The sequence below is a fragment of the Lithobates pipiens genome, unplaced genomic scaffold (assembly GCF_037356315.1).
Source record: "Lithobates pipiens isolate NorthernLeopardFrog02 unplaced genomic scaffold, aLitPip1_a1.2 Scaffold_16, whole genome shotgun sequence".
NCBI lineage: Eukaryota > Metazoa > Chordata > Amphibia > Anura > Ranidae > Lithobates > Lithobates pipiens.
The window spans coordinates 40,872,484-40,888,875 of record NW_027507748.1 but is presented as its reverse complement, the minus strand read 5'-3'; the positions used below and the strand labels follow the sequence as shown (position 1 = coordinate 40,888,875).

General features: G+C 44.8%; 1 protein-coding gene across 2 annotated transcripts in view; it reads right to left on the bottom strand.

The window, feature by feature from the left end:
• Nucleotides 1–15,161, bottom strand: part of LOC143981722 (cell surface glycoprotein CD200 receptor 1-like) — a 55,567-nt gene extending 40,406 nt beyond the window's left edge. The window contains exon 1 of one of the 2 annotated variants that reach the window (XM_077479766.1): nucleotides 14,839–15,161. In XM_077479766.1, the coding sequence (XP_077335892.1) occupies nucleotides 14,839–14,932 (94 nt within the window). In that variant the 5' untranslated portion in view covers nucleotides 14,933–15,161. The remainder of the gene's footprint in view (nucleotides 1–14,838) is intronic. The other variant, XM_077479767.1, reaches the window with a different exon arrangement.
• Between the last annotated feature and the right edge of the window lie 1,231 nt (nucleotides 15,162–16,392).

Genomic DNA, 16,392 nt, shown 5'->3' with positions numbered 1-16,392 from the left:
GGCCACTAGCTGGCCATCATAAAAAAATAAACTTATTAGACAAATACAAGATTATTCAAGACAGCTCAGTGAATTCTTCAGATGTTCACACAGAAATTTTTTTATGAGGGCCCTTTCACACCTAACGCAGTGGGATGCAGTTAGCTGCAGTTGGCTGCATTTCAGACTGCATTCCAACTGCATAGACAGTTCAAGATGATCCTAATGCCATGTACACACGATCGGACTATCCAGCGGACTTAGTCCACCGGATAGTTCGAAGAAAAGAAGGCGACGGCGGCAGCGACAGAAGACCGGGCCAACACTAGTAAAAGAGCTAGCAGAAGATAGCGGAGGCCCGGCAGAAGAACTGAAGAGAGGGACAAGACCCCCGAAGAGCGGGACAAGACCCTGAAGTCGGAAGAAGACCCCGGACGGCGGCAACGACAAAGAAGAATGCTGGGCTCCTCCGTTAGTAAAAGAGCTAGCAGAAGACGGAAGAAGAGAAGACCACCGGAGCTGTCCAATAAATTAATATAAAAACTTGTGTTGTGTTTTTTTATTTACACGTTTTTTTACCAGGTGAATGGTACATCGTACCCCATACTCATTCACATTGGGTGGGGGGCCGGTATCTGAATCGGAATCCAATAAGCCCCCCACCTGCAGACCCCGACAACCAACGGCCAGGGTTGTCGGGAAGAGGCCCTTGTCCTCATCAACATGGGGACAAGGTGCTTTGGGGTGGGGGGCCCCCTTCCCCAAAGCACCCCCCCATGTTGAGGGTACGTGGCCTGGTACGGCGCAGGAGGGGGGCGCTTGGAGAGGGGGCACGCGCTCGTCCCCATCCCCTTTCCTGACCGGCCGGGCTGCAAGCTCGGACAAGGGTCTGATATGGACCTTGGGGGGACCCCCATGCCATTTTTTCGGCGTAGGGATTCCCCTTTAAGTCCATACCATGTGACGGGGCCAGCGACTTGTCAATCTCGCCAATGAACTGACTTTTCTCCGTGTGTGGGCAAGTCCGTTCATTTCAAAAGTCCGTATGACTCCCGCCATAGTCCGGCGGATTGTCTGCCGGACCTAATCCGCCGGAAAAGTCCGGTCGTGTGTGGGCAGGTCCGCTCATTCGGAAAGTGCGGTGGACCTCCGCTGCAAAGTCTGGTGGTTTGTTCGCCAGACTAAGTCTGACGGATAGTCCACGGCATAATTGATACTGCTCTTTACTTTTCAATAAAATCGTTCTTATTAAAAAAAAAAAATCCTTTTTTTTTTATTTTTTTTTATTGATCTTATGTAATATTCAAATTTTCTGAGATACTTAATTTTGGGTTTTCACTAGCTGTAAGCCATATTCATCAAAATGAAAAGAAAGAAATGCTTAAAATATATCACTCTATGTGTAACACATCTATATAAAATATACGAGTTTCACTTTTTTTAATTGATTTATGGAAATAAATAAACTTTTTGATGATATTCAAATTTTATGAGATGCACCTGTATTCATTTTTGACTTTTGGGTTTGGATGCGTTTTATTACACTTTACACCCACTGTACTCCCACTTTTAGGCTGATTACATCATATCACGACTGTTGTCCTCCCACCACTTACAGTGTAAAAATCAAGTCATGTTTTGAACATACCAGCTAAACATGCATTGGTGATTTCCCGGGAACAAGCAGAAATCTCATTCTCATACAAAAACCCTCTTAAGGTGTTGTAATCTCGTAACAAAATATCAGTGCACCGATAGTGATGATAACAAATATATTTTCTGGTGATAAAGGAACAAAATCCTTTGCAGTGGGGCAAAAAAATATTCATTGGATCTTGAGGCTAGCTGTGTGAGTTTGGGGCCCTGCATTTGCACCCGTATGGATGTCAAATTGGGAGCAGCGTCTGTGGCTGTGCATCAGTCCTGTCCCAAGTGACTTGGATGGGACTGCTTGGATGGAACACCCGAGCATCCCTGTGTGGGTAAACGCGGTTTTTGCACTGGACTATGCTGTAGGATGTCCCATGTAAATGAGATCTAAGTCAAGCCTAAAACATTTCGTTTTGGATAGAACAGGAAAGGGTTACAACCCCTGGTAGGTTTCTGCTGCTATCTGTGGCTCCCTTATGCCGAGTACACACGATCGAATTGTCCGGCAGACTTAGTCCGGCATAAAATCCGCCGGACTTTCTAACGAACAAACTTGGCCACACACGGACACTCCAAAAGTCCGGCGATTTCTAATGCGATGACGTAGAGCATGTACGACGGGACTAAAAAAAGGAAATTCAATAGCCAGTAGCCAATAGCTTCCTTCTCGTACTTGCTTCTGAGCATGTGTCATTCTTAGTCCGCCGGACTAGCACACTGACGAACGGATTGTCCGCTGAAAGCCAAGTCCGGCGGACAAATTTTGAGTCAAAACTACTTTCTAATGCCGCGTACACACGATCGGAATTCCGGCCAGAAAAAGACAGATGAGAGCTTTTCATCGGAAAAAAATGCGACCGTGTGTATGCTCCATCGGAATTTAGCTGTCCGAATTTCCGCCAGCCAAAAATTTATAGCATGTTCTCAATTTTCCCGACAGAAAAACTTTCTATCGGTAATTCCGATAGAAAGATGGAAGACCCCCGGAGCTGTGCAATAAAATATTTTATCTCGTGTGTTGTGTTTTTTTTGGGTACTTTTATTTTACAGGTGAATGGGTAGGGGTACATTGTACCCCATACTCATTCACATAGGGTGGGGGGCCGGTATCCGGGGGCCCCCTTATTAAAGGGGGCTCCCGGATTCCGATAAGTCCCCCGCCCGCAGACCCCGACAACCAACGGCCAGGGTTGTCGGGAAGAGGCCCTTGTCCTCATCAACATGGGGACAAGGTGCTTTGGGGTGGGGGGGCCGCGCGGCCCCCCCTTTCTCAAGGCACCCCCCATGTTGAGGGCACGCGGCCTGGTACGGCTCGGGAGGGGGGGCGCGCTCGCTCGCCCCCCTTTCCTGGCCGGCCGGGTAGCGTGCTCGGACAAGGGTCTGTTGTGGACTTTGGGGGGACCCCCACGCCGATTTTTTTCGGCGTTGGGGTTTCCCTTTAAGTCCATACCAGGCGGTGGGGCCCGCAACGTCTCCTTCGCGGGCCCCGCCTACCTGGAGACGCGCTCGAAATGAGCAGACTTTCCTCCGAGCGGGAACAGTTTGCTCATTTCGAAAGTGGCCTACACACGGGCGGACTGTCCGCTCAAACCAAGTTTCAGCGAACAGTTTTTCGGAATTTCCGAAAAACTTTGTTCGTCAAACTGTCCGCTGAAACTGTCTGCTGAAGCCCCACACACGAGCGGACTGTCCGCTGAAACACTGTTCAGCGGACAAAGTTGAGCGAACAGTCCGCCCGTGTGTACGCGGCCTTACACAGACAGAATAAAATACATACCAAAAAAATAACGGTAACTTTTAAGATACACGAAATTCTATTACATAAAATAGGTAATTTAATATTTGAATTTGGTGGCACAGTGGGGTAGTGGTTAGCACTTTCGCCTAGCAGCACTAGGATAGTTGGTATGAATCGCAACCGCTACACTACCTGCCTGGAGTTTGCATGTTCCCTGTGGCTGTGTGGGTTTCCCTAGTGTACTCATGTTTCCTCCCACACTCCAAAGACATGCTGATAGGTTAATTGGCTCCTATCTAAATTGTCCCTAGTATGTAGATGAATGTGAGTTAGGGACCTTTGATTGTAAGCCCCTGGAGGGCAGGGACTGATATGAATGTACAATATGTATGTAAAGCTGCGTAAATTGACAGTGCTATATAAGTACCTGTAATAAATAAAAGTCATCCATATACAGTAAAACATAAATCCTATACACTAACTGCTTGCCGACTGCCTCGCGCCGATATACGTCAACAGAAGGGCTCTTACAGGCAAACTAACGTACCTGAACGTGGCCTTTTAAGAGGTGGCCAGTGGGCACGTGCACCACCGGCGGCACGCTCGCGCACCAACGGCAAGCTCTGTGAGTCGGGTCGCAGGTCCCACAGACTCGATCGCCACGGGGATACCCATGATCACCTCCTGGGGAGGAAGAACAGGGAGATGCTTGTTTACATTCTGCCTAGTGACAGTGTCACTGATATCTGCTCCCTGCGATCAGGAGCAGAGATCAGTGATGTGTCACACGTAGCCACGCCCTACCCACAGTTAGAAACACTCCCCCAGGGCACACTTAACCCTTACCCTGCCCCCTTCTGGTTAACCCCTTCACTGCCAGTGTCATTTGCACAGTGCATTTGTATAGCACTGATTGCTGTATAATTGACAATGGTCCCAAAAATGTGTCAAAAATGTCCGATGTGTCTGCCATAATGGTGCAGTCACGATAACAATCGATGATCGCTGCCATTACTAGTAATAAAAAAATTATAAAATGAATAAAAATGCCATAAAACTTATCTATCTATTTTTGTAAACGCTATAACTTTTGCACAAACCAATCAATAAACGCTTATTGCGATATGTAGAAGAATATGTATCGACCTAAACTGAGGAAAAAAAAAATTTTTTATATGTTTTTGGGGGATATTAATTATAGCAAAATGTCGCTCTTTTTTTGTTTATAGTACAAAAAATAAAAACCGCAAGGGGTGATCATATACCACCAAAAGAAAGCTCTATTTGTGTGGAAAAAAAATGACATCAATTTTGTTTGGGAGCCACGTTGCACAACCACGCAATTGTCAGTTAAAACAACACAGTGCTGAATTGCAAAAAGTGCTCTGGTCAGGAAGGGGGTAAATTCTTCCGGGGCTGAAGTGGTTAAAAGGCTGATATTATTTGTCACAAAGAGTGCACTACATACATTCTACCTACTACATACTGATAACATTGAATTTATTGCATCATTTTTTAATAGATTAAAAAGTGTAGCAACCCTCTACGTGTTTCACAGGCCTCTTCAGGAGAATATAAGTACACTTTCTTTTTCAGGAGAGTAAAAGGACATGGCGGGTATACAGACAACCAGCCACAGTGTTAAAAAAACAAACTAATATCCAAACATAACTCCACCCTCTCCTTCGTACATAACCCTTCCTTCTACCCAGCCTGGTCCTTCCCAAATTCTTTTTCAACATGGTCAAATGTAGGTTTGTTAAGTTCATAATTTTTTCAAATCCCAAAGTATCATACCTTTTCCAGACTTATGCAAAACATATTCTCTTCCATCCACAGAAACCTTTTGATATCTCCAAATGAAAACATTTTTGGAGCACAACAAACCCACTGACATACAAACCCCAGACTTCTCGGTCTTTCAAAATGTTTGAAAATCTGACCCCCCACAGATGTGGACTTATTTCTGCCATTTATGAACAAATACTCTCTAACGTAACCTCTTCTCCTCCAACCTACACAAATTGGAAACTGATCTTCATCTTCAACCAAACGTACTGGACTGGATTCAAATCTGGCAAGCAACTAAATCAGCCATACCAAATATAGTGCCTCTTAAAACTAATTATAAGGTACTAACCAGATGGTATCTGGTCCCATCCAGAATATGTAAATTTCCCCCCCAACATCCCTCTCACTGTCTTCGAGGCTATAGTACCCTGGGCTCACATCTACATACTGTATCTGGTGGGAATGTCTCATAGTACGCTCCTTTTGGTCAGAAATCTTCAAAATTCTTTCTACCAGGTTCCACATAACCTTAACACAGTAGCACTTCTGAACAGTAAACCACAAATCATAACACACCGTCAATTCAAATTACTACTTTTTATTACCAAGGCAGCTAAACAAACTATAGCAAAAGCGTGGAAATCATATTCACTGTGCATAGTGTCAGTCAAACAAACAGTATAGCCCCATACACACTATCAGATCTTCTGCTTATTTTTGTCTTCAGATTTACCAAAACCATGTAGTGTAAGGGCCTGCCTGATTGCATACACATTGAAACTCCTAAGGTTTGACCTCATATTATATGGTTTTGGTAAATCTAAAGGAAAAAAATCAGCAGAAAATTTGATAGTGTGTATGGGGCTTTACATAATCCATAACTCATGCAAAAACCGAAGCAATCCTCCTAGACAAAGTTTCTAAATTGGAATCCTTATGGAGACCTTGGGTTAAACATTATTTACCCCCTGGTCTTAACTGTTCCCTTATTCTTCTGAGAGTATATGGTACACAACCCACTACTATTATTACCTTCCCCTGATTCTCTAAACCATTGGTTCCCCTTGGCATTTCCTACCGTCTCCCTCCCATGCCCTATTCCCCCCCCCCCCCCCCCACTTGGTATATTCCATTTTATTTACCTGATCTACTAAGTGTGACCGAATATGTTTTGAATGGCTGGGATTCTTGACTTACACACAAGATAAAGCCAAACCAAAAGTAGGAACTTGGCCATAGTATAGCCTAATTTATTCCCCCAGCTATCCTATAAAACCTAAACTTTATATTTCTTTATAGGCTCACTCGCTTCTATTCTCTTCATTGATAACCTGATCATATTACCTCAATTAACTTAATTTCTCAATGTTAACTGTGGTCAAATAGCTGTCATGATGCTATGATTATGATACTTCATATTATATAATCTTATCCTACAACCCAATGTATTAACTATTTTCATTTACCTTTATAGGAGAAGCTTTCCTGAATGTGTATGCATATTTTCCTACTATATTATTGTACCTGCTCTGTTAATTGACTGTCTATTCCTATTATATTATTGTACATGCTCTGTTAATGAAACTTTCTTGTAAATGATAATATTCAATAAAACATCTGAAACAGAAAAAAACTAAGTGTAACCTGATACACAAACACCAACCCCCAATGATGGGTGGGTGACCCCGCCCCCTCTGATGTAACGGAAACCTGGTTACATCAGAGGGGGGTGGGGTCACCCACACGTCATTGGGGAAGCCAGGCTTCCCCACTTGCGTCAGAGGGGGCGGGGTCAGGTTACGGGTGGCCCCGCCTTCCTCATAAAAGAAAAGTCAGGCTGCCGAGATCCCTGCAGTGTCTCCGCCAATGGAGACAGAGGATGGATGTATTCACTGTGCTGGACGGAGAGATCACCCGTCGCTGGATCAGATCAGCCATCGCGGGATCCCGCAGGGTTGATCATCCGTCGATGGATAGCAAGAGTGGATTACCACCGCTGGAATCTTTTTTTAATAACATTTTTAATAAAGGTCTTCTTCAAAAGCGTGTTTGTCTTTTTTAACATTCTTTTACACTTTCTTTGTGAAATGGTAGGGGTACTTTTGTACCCCCTTACCATTTCAAACGGGGGGCGGGATCTAGGGGTCCCCTTGTTAAAGGGGGCTGCCAGATTCTGATAAGCCCCCTGCCCGCAGACCCCCACAACCACCGGCCAGCGTTGTGGGGATGAGGCCCTTGTCCTCATCAACATGGGGACAAGGTGCTTTGAGGGGTCACAGACCCCCAAAGCATCCTCCCAATGTTGAGGACATGTGGCCTGGTATGGTTCAGGAGGGGGGGCGCTCTCTCGTCCCCTCTCTTTTCCTGCAGCCTGCCAGGTTGCGTGCTCGGATAAAGGGTCTGGTATGGATTTTTAGGGGGAACTCCACGCCATTTTTTAAAAAATTTGGTGTGGAGTTGACCTTAAAATCCATACCAGACCCAGGTCTGGTATGGATATTTAGGGGGAACCCCACGTCATTTTTTTAAAAAAAATTTGAAGTGGCAGTGAAGTGAAGGGCCTGGTAATTGAATTTGGGGGAACCCCACTTTTGTTTTGTTTTGTTTTTTATCAATGACTTTCAATGAGTGTTCTCTGTATTACAGGAGCCGACAATTCATAATAGCCGTGAGTGACTTTAAATTACTTTTTTTTCCTGCAGAAATGACACTTTGTGCAGGGACAGTTCTAAGCACGGGAAACATGCGCCCCTTCACAGGCATACTATAGACACCCCCCAGGTACGAAATTTAAAGGAATATTACACTTGTATTGTTTCACTTTAAGCATTATTAAAATCACTTCTCCAGAAAAAGTGAGTTTTAGAAGGGCAGTTTTTGAGAAATGTTGTTGACAAAAACCAGATATATTAGTCTGTCCTAACCTCTATAACACCAGAAAATAGGCAAAAAGTAGATCTGCCAACATAATAAGCTAGTAAGGCTGTATTGCATTGCACAGTGCTGTCCTTCTAATATATTTCAAGCTTTGGGGCTGTAAAGAAACAGGTTAAGTAGACATACAGGAAAAAAAAAACAGAGAAGAACATACAGTACTCAGTCCTTTAGGCTGGCCAGGGTAGAGGAAGTGACTCAAAAAAATAAAAAATGTTAACTTTTTATATTGCCCAAACCTTTTTAGGTTTTGTAAAGTTTTGCTGTCTGTGTCGAGGGAAGTGGCATGTGGGCAGGGCAAGAAAAGAGAGGAAATCTCTCCAAAGTGAAAGGAATTCATGCCCTATGCAGCTGCTACTGAAATACTAGTCCCATTGAATAATTTCCCTCTGGAGAGAGCTCTAAACTTGGATTTTCACAGCAGTTCCTGTCTCTGTGACAATATACTGTATAGAGAATATATAAAAAAGGGTGACTCTACAAATAGAAAGAGTGACAGATGGCAATAAGCAAGGCTGTACAGCACCCACCAGGCCACATAGCAGCAAAGATCTCAAAGGGTCAACAACAGGTAAGTTTAACTCTTGGAAGGAAGCTGGACAGGGGTGGACTTATAAAGGATATTTCTACAAAAAGGTGGAGACATTTGAAAATGGGAAGGTGAAGGTGAAGGAAAATCAGTTGAATACTTATTTTCCTTCTAACTCAATGTTGATACGATCATGTCAAGAAAGAATGTTCTGATGAGATATGAGCTCAAGGGTGTTCGGACAAGAGTCCGGACCCCCCTGAGCTATCCTGATGGAAAGCTGTTGATGCCAACAGTTACGTAATCATAGGCTGTAAAGACATTCCCAACCATGCAATGGGTATGTATACATGCAGCTTCAGGACAGAGAATGCCTCTACTGCCAATGATTGACTGTCGGCTTTGCCAGCTTTATGACAGGACAGCTTAGACCAGTTCATACATGTGTCCAAACACACCTGATAGTCACAGATGCACATACAATATCTATCTACCAGGGATTTAAAGAGGAAGTAAACCCTGATGGGTTTACTTCTTCTTTGTCTCCCTGCAAAGGTAAAGCATAATGGACTACTATGCATCGCATTAAGCAGAGGTCCAATTTAGACAAATATACCCAAAACAAACTGCAGTTTAGGTAAAGTTTAACTTTGAAAAACGCTTAGCGCATGCTCTTCAGGAGCCCGCCGCTACATTAATATTATTTATGAGGCCTAAGGCCGCGTACACACGGGCGGACTGTTCGCCCAACCTTGTCCGCTGAACAGTGTTTGGGCGGACAGTCCGCTCGTGTGTGGGCTTTCAGCGGACAGTTTCAGCGGACAGTTGGACGGACAAAGTCTTTCGGAAATTCCGAAAAACTGTCCGCTGAAACTGTGTTTGAGCGAACAGTCCGCCCGTGTGTGGGCCTGTCCGCTGTACTTTCGAAATGAGCGGACTGTTCCCGCTCGGAAAGTCCGCCCATTTCGAGCGCGTGTACAGGTAGGCGGGGCCCGCGAAGGAGACGTCGCGGGCTCCGCCGCCTGGAATGGGCTTAAAGGGGAACCCCAACGCCGAAAAAATCGGCGTGGGGGTTCCCCCAAAGTCCACACCAGACCCTTGTCCGAGCACGCTACCCGGCCGGCCAGGAAAGGGGGGCGAGCGAGCGTGCCCCCCCTCCTGAGCCGTACCAGGCCGCGTGCCCTCAACATGGGGGGGTGCCTTGGGGAAGGGGGGGCCGCGCGGCCCCCCCACCCCAAAGCACCTTGTCCCCATGTTGATGAGGACAAGGGCCTCTTCCCGACAACCCTGGCCGTTGGTTGTTGGGGTCTGCGGGCAGGGGGCTTATCGGAATCCGGGAGCCCCCTTTAAGAAGGGGGCCCCCGGATACCGGCCCCCCACCCTATGTGAATGAGTATGGGGTACAATGTACCCCTACCCATTCACCTGTGAAATAAAGTACAAAAAAAAACACAACACAGGGAAAAAATATTTTATTGCACAGCTCCGGGGGTCTTCCGTCTTCGGGGGTCTTCTCGCCGGACTCCTCCGCTATCTGTGTGTAGCTCTTTTACTAGCGGAGGAGTCCGGCTTTCTTCCTCCCCGCCGCCGGCCTCTTCTCCCGACTTCGGGGGTCTTGTCCCCCTCTTCGGTTCTTCTGCCGGGCCACCGCGCCTTCTTGTAGCTCTTTTGCAGGCGGTGGCCCGGTCTTCTGTCGCCGCTGCCTTCCGTTCTGTCGCCGCCTTCGGTTCTTCTGCCGGGCCACCGCACCTTCTTGTAGCTCTTTTACAGGCGGTGGCCCGGTCTTCTGTCGCCGCCTTCCGTTCTTGTTCTTCTTCTTCTTCTCCTGGAGATGTTGACTCGACGAGCTCTCCGGCCGGAATGCCAGAGCCGCGCTGTGCGGTCACTTATATAGTGACAATGGGGCGGTGTCACATGGTATATGTCACATGGGTTGGTCACATGGTGACCCCGCCCCCTTACGATGTCATAGTCCCCATGTGACATCAACCCATGTGACCAACCCATGTGACATATACCATGTGACACCGCCCCATTGTCACTATATAAGTGACCGCACAGCGCGGCTCTGGCATTCCGGCCGGAGAGCTCGTCGAGTCAACATCTCCAGGAGAAGAAGAAGAAGAACAAGAAGAAGAACAAGAACGGAAGGCGGCGGCGGCGGCGGCGGCGACGACGACAGCGGCGACAGAAGACCGGGCCACCGCCTGTAAAAGAGCTACAAGAAGGCGCTGTGGCCCGGCAGAAGAACCGAAGAGGGGGACAAGACCCCCGAAGTCGGGAGAAGAGGCCGGCGGCGGGGGGGAAGAAAGCCGGACTCCTCCGCTAGTAAAAGAGCTACACACAGATAGCGGAGGAGTCCGGCGAGAAGACCCCCGAAGACGGAAGACCCCCGGAGCTGTGCAATAAAATATTTTTTCCCTGTGTTGTGTTTTTTTTTTGTACTTTATTTCACAGGTGAATGGGTAGGGGTACATTGTACCCCATACTCATTCACATAGGGTGGGGGGCCGGTATCCGGGGGCCCCCTTCTTAAAGGGGGCTCCCGGATTCCGATAAGCCCCCCGCCCGCAGACCCCGACAACCAACGGCCAGGGTTGTCGGGAAGAGGCCCTTGTCCTCATCAACATGGGGACAAGGTGCTTTGGGGTGGGGGGGCCGCGCGGCCCCCCCTTCCCCAAGGCACCCCCCCATGTTGAGGGCACGCGGCCTGGTACGGCTCAGGAGGGGGGGCGCGCTCGCTCGCCCCCCTTTCCTGGCCGGCCGGGTAGCGTGCTCGGACAAGGGTCTGGTGTGGACTTTGGGGGAACCCCCACGCCGATTTTTTCGGCGTTGGGGTTCCCCTTTAAGCCCATTCCAGGCGGCGGAGCCCGCGACGTCTCCTTCGCGGGCCCCGCCTACCTGTACACGCGCTCGAAATGGGCGGATTTGCCTCCTCCTTACGTGGGCGAGTCCGTTCATTTCAAAAGTTGAGCGAACTGTTTGGCAAACAGTTCGCTGAAACAGTCCGCTCGTGTGTGGGCAAGTCCGCTCATGCAAATTTTGAGCGGACTGTTTGCCGAAACTGTTTGACGAACAAGGTTGGGCAAACAGTCCGCGCGTGTGTACGCGGCCTAAGCTTAATTGCTACAATAAGGCTTGGTGATTATTTTTAGGAGAGCACTGTTTTCAGTGTTTTGGCCACTTTTCTCTGTGTTTGAAGATTCAAGCATTTTGTCATTTTTTCATGCATATAAATTGGGGACGCAAATACCTATTAAGATTTTTTTTTTTTTTAATTATCCAGCACAATCTGTTTAAAGTCATTTAGTCACTTGTACGAACTGTTATAACTGACATGGGAAACACATATATGGATACTTTTGGTGAATTTGTACGATATAGGCTTATAGCAATATTACTTTTTTGTACACTTTTTTTATGCTTTTGGATAATAGATTTTTTTTTATTATTATTATAGCGCTGCACTTTATATATTATATTTCTCATTTGGTATCAAAGTGTGTGCTTGCTGCTCTTGTTTGTACTGTACCTGAGCATGGTCATTTTTCACATATATCATATGGATTGCATTACTTTACAATCTAAAGACAAAAAAATTAATTCAATGAAAATAAATTACTTTTTTTCTAGTTTGAAGAGTGTTAATTTTAAAACAACTAACCTTACTGTAAATAAAAATTACAGATTTGTCACCTTTATATTGACACTAAAACTTACTCCCCGGTACAAAGCATAGAGAAGTTATTTACAAAAAATTTTTTTTTTTAATTTTGTGAATTTTTAAAATTGTAACTGAACAAGAAAAAAAACAAAAACTGGTAAAAGTTAATATGTAAATGATAACAAACAATCATCAAATAACAGAATAAAGGATTGTATTAGGGCTGGTCAAGAAGACTTACTTTTAAAAAGAAAAAAAAAAAAAAGTGATTTTTTTTTTGTTTAATTGACATTGGCTGCAGATCACAGGACAATCCTTTGATCTGCACATAAAAGAACTAATATGCTTTAACTATAATGTTGTATTTAATTATCAGAGAAGCCTGTAAAAATATACTGAGAACAAATCATGGTCATTTTTCTGCATAGAGCAGCAATGGAAAGGGAGAAAGCTTTGGACATGCCCAAAGTACTTACTGTAGATTAATGCCCTATAAGCATGATCAAAAATTCTGCCAGAAAAAGTCGGATGTAAGCCTCTGGAAATTCCGACCGTGTGTATGCTCCATCGGACTTTTGCTGGCAGAATTCCAGCCAGCAAAAGATTGAGAGCAGGTTCTCTACTTTTCGGTCGGAAAAAGTTCCAATCGGAAATTCCGATCATCTGTATAAATTCCGATTCACAAAATTCCGTAGTAATTCCATAGTAATTTTCGTAGTGTTGTACGTAACTGCATTGAAAGTTCAGAAAACTTTTGTGTGACCGTGTGTATGCAAGCCAAGCTTGAGCGGAAAAACCATTGGACGGAAAATCTGCTCGTGTGTACGGGGCATAAGTTATTTTGACTGTGCCTCATTCAATTTACTGGTTAAAAAAAAAAAAAACGATGTGGATGGAAAGAGGCACTGATAGTCTGCTTTTAAAAATATCACCTTTTGAGCTGTCACCTTCAATTCTTGCTTCGCCACCTAGTGTGTTGCCTTTTTTTTTTACAATGTCACCATTTAGTTAACCAAAATAGCAAAGCTGAAACACAACTTACAGTTTGGATTTATTTAAAAGTATCCTGCAGTAGGTCACATAAGGTGCCTTAATTGGATTCACATGGTAAATGTGGGATATTTAGGACATCTCCTTTTACGAGTTTGGTGTGGAGGAACTTCGGTGGCATGCACAGAGCCTTGACCTCAACCCTAATGAACTCTACTCTCTCTCTAGTCCAACATCAGTCCCCAACCTTACAAATGCTCTTTTGGTTGAATGAGCACAAATTCCAACAGACACACATTAGTATATATATTTTTTTCATTAAAAAGAAAAACACCAATGAAGGTAAACACAACAAGCAACAAGCAAATAAACACTGTATTCATGTACAATATATGGCAAAAGTTTTGGGCACCTGACCATCACAACTACTGTTTGTCACTCTTTAAAATGTAGGTTCACCTTTACAGAAAAATCTGTAAGGTGAACTTACACGGGACCCCTCCTGACCTGGACCGCAGCAGCAATCTCCCATTCTGAGTCCCAGTATATCCTCATCAAGGGCCCGGGGCTTAGAAATCCCATTGACATCCATGCGTCTTCTTGCCAGCGGACAGGACGGGCTATGCAGCTTCTGATTGGTTAGCGCTGCCCATGTGATGGCGCTGACCAATTAGAATGCTCTGTAATGCCCCTCCCGATCAGGTAAATTTTGGACATTCAGCTGAGGGGATTTCTAAGCCCGAAACTCCTGACGTGGATATACCGGGGCTCAGAATGGGAGATCATTGCAGTCCAAGTCAGCGGGACTGGGGGGGGGGGCGAGGAGGGGGTCCTGTGTGAGCCGCACAGATTTCTCAGGTGGCCTTCACAAAGCCTTGACCTAAGCTCTTCTGCACACCATCCATAAAGACATGGTTTGATGAGTTTGGTGTCAAGGAACTTGGGTGGCCTTCACAGAGCCCTGACCTCAACCATATTGAACTCTTTGAACTCTCATCGAACAACAGTACCTGACTTCACAAATGCTCTAATGGCTAAATGGGTAAAAAAAGTTCCATAAGCAAAAAATCTTGCATAAAGTTATTTCAGAAGGGTGGAGGATGCTGTAGCTTCAAAAGAGGAGGGGGAAAGGCTCCATATTAATGTCTATGGTTTTGGAACAACATGTCCAACAAGCACATATAGGTGTGATGGTGAGCTGTCCACATACTTTTTGCCATTTAGAGTTTGTGCTTTTTATCTACCATAAACGTTCCAGAAGTACTTTTTGCAACAGTTAAAAAAAAAAAGCTATGTGAATTAAAATATTAAGTCAAGCCCATCATTATAATGAATTACAGAACACAGCGTACAACATCTAGAAAAGACAGGTTAGATAAGGTTTTAAGAAGATACAAAAAGAAAAGAATAAAAATAAGATACAACTGGGAGGAAATAAAAAAGTAAAAGCATAACCAACCTTTTTTTTTTAAACCAAAACCTATGTTTTGCATTAGTGGCTGTAACAGATGCTTATATAGCTGTGGTCCAAGGGTCTCGTTGCAGAAAGTGAAAGCAGCTTACCTGATCTCACCTTGTGAAAGCCAACAGCAACGACGAGCAGGAACACAATTTGTATTTCTTGCAGAAATTTCATATTGAGTTTATCAGTTTTCATGTAGAAAGTTCTTCACTTTGAGAAGCTCCCAGCAAGTGTTGGTCATCGTGAACATCAACTCAACTCAAGTCTCATCAGAAATTGTCTACTTTCTGCTCCATATAGATAAGGATGTGATGTTGCCAGGGACTCTCTCTTTTTTAGGTCTTTTCACCACCAGACAATTTCCTGTGTCTTAACTTCAAATGACATAAAGGAAATAAACTGGGGGATAGACTTTATTTTCAGAAGCTTGTGACGTAGAGCGGTGGGATGATACGTTTTGACAGACTGTCAAACCCAAATGAGTATCATTTTCTATTATAGCAGTTAGGTTACAGTTTTTTACATATTTTTAGTGCGAAAAAAAGGTTTAACTGGAAATTCCCTCTGTAGGATTGATTCGTGTAGTAGTGTCGTTCTGCTCTACCAATAACATCTTTAGGGTTTCACAACGGAGCATTACATTTATAAATCTCCATGAATACATTTCCGACACAATACAATGTACAATACAAAAACTATATATATATATATATATATATATATATATATATATATATATATATATATATATATATATATATATATATTCTATTTATTTTTTAAACTGTAGCTCTATCATAAAAAGTAATCATAGGCCCTTAAAGTGGGAGTTGACTCCCATGGTTGATTTTTACCTATAGGAATACATATAATTAGGCTTACCTATAGGTACAGTAAATACCTCCCAAATGTGCACCATTATGACGATATTTACTTGTGAAGCCGCCGGTGACGTCACCGGTCCATGTGCTCTACAGAGCCCTGTGCTGTGAACAGTAGCTCCAGCATGCATGCGTGGGAGAGACATCATTTTAGCTTGTCCAATCAAAGACCATCCAACACGAAGGAAGATCGGGTAAAGATGGATGCCCTGTCAGTGGTGACTTTCACATAATGTGCTAGTATGCGATGCACACTCACGCTTCCTGATGACGTTAGATTACGAAACGTACATCGAGGTGCCTTCCAGTCACGTCACATCCGGGTCCCAGCTGCCGTTTGTCTCCCAGCATCAGTGGAGCACATGCGGACTATCCAGCGTGAGCTGAATGGTCGGGCTTCCACAAACGTTCATTGCTGGCTACTCCTAGTTCCGGGAAGGCACCATCTAATGTAAGCAGGCAATTGTTATTTATCTTTGGCTTTTTTAAATAAAAACAATATTATAATATTGGTCCTCCTCTTGTCTTCTATCCCCCATGGGCAACCGTGCTGGAGAGGAGAGCAAAACACAGAAGTTATCAGACCTATTGTCAGAGGATCAACAGACTTCAGCGTCAGTGCTTCCCTGTGCGCCTGCGGGGTAGATCAGCGCAGAGGCGCACACGGGTGCGCGATACGGCGGGTTTGCACATCACCTGATCACTCTGGCAGGCCTATAAAAGGCAACCATTTGCTCTGTGTCTTTGCTGGTTTGTCTCCTCAGCTCACCTGTG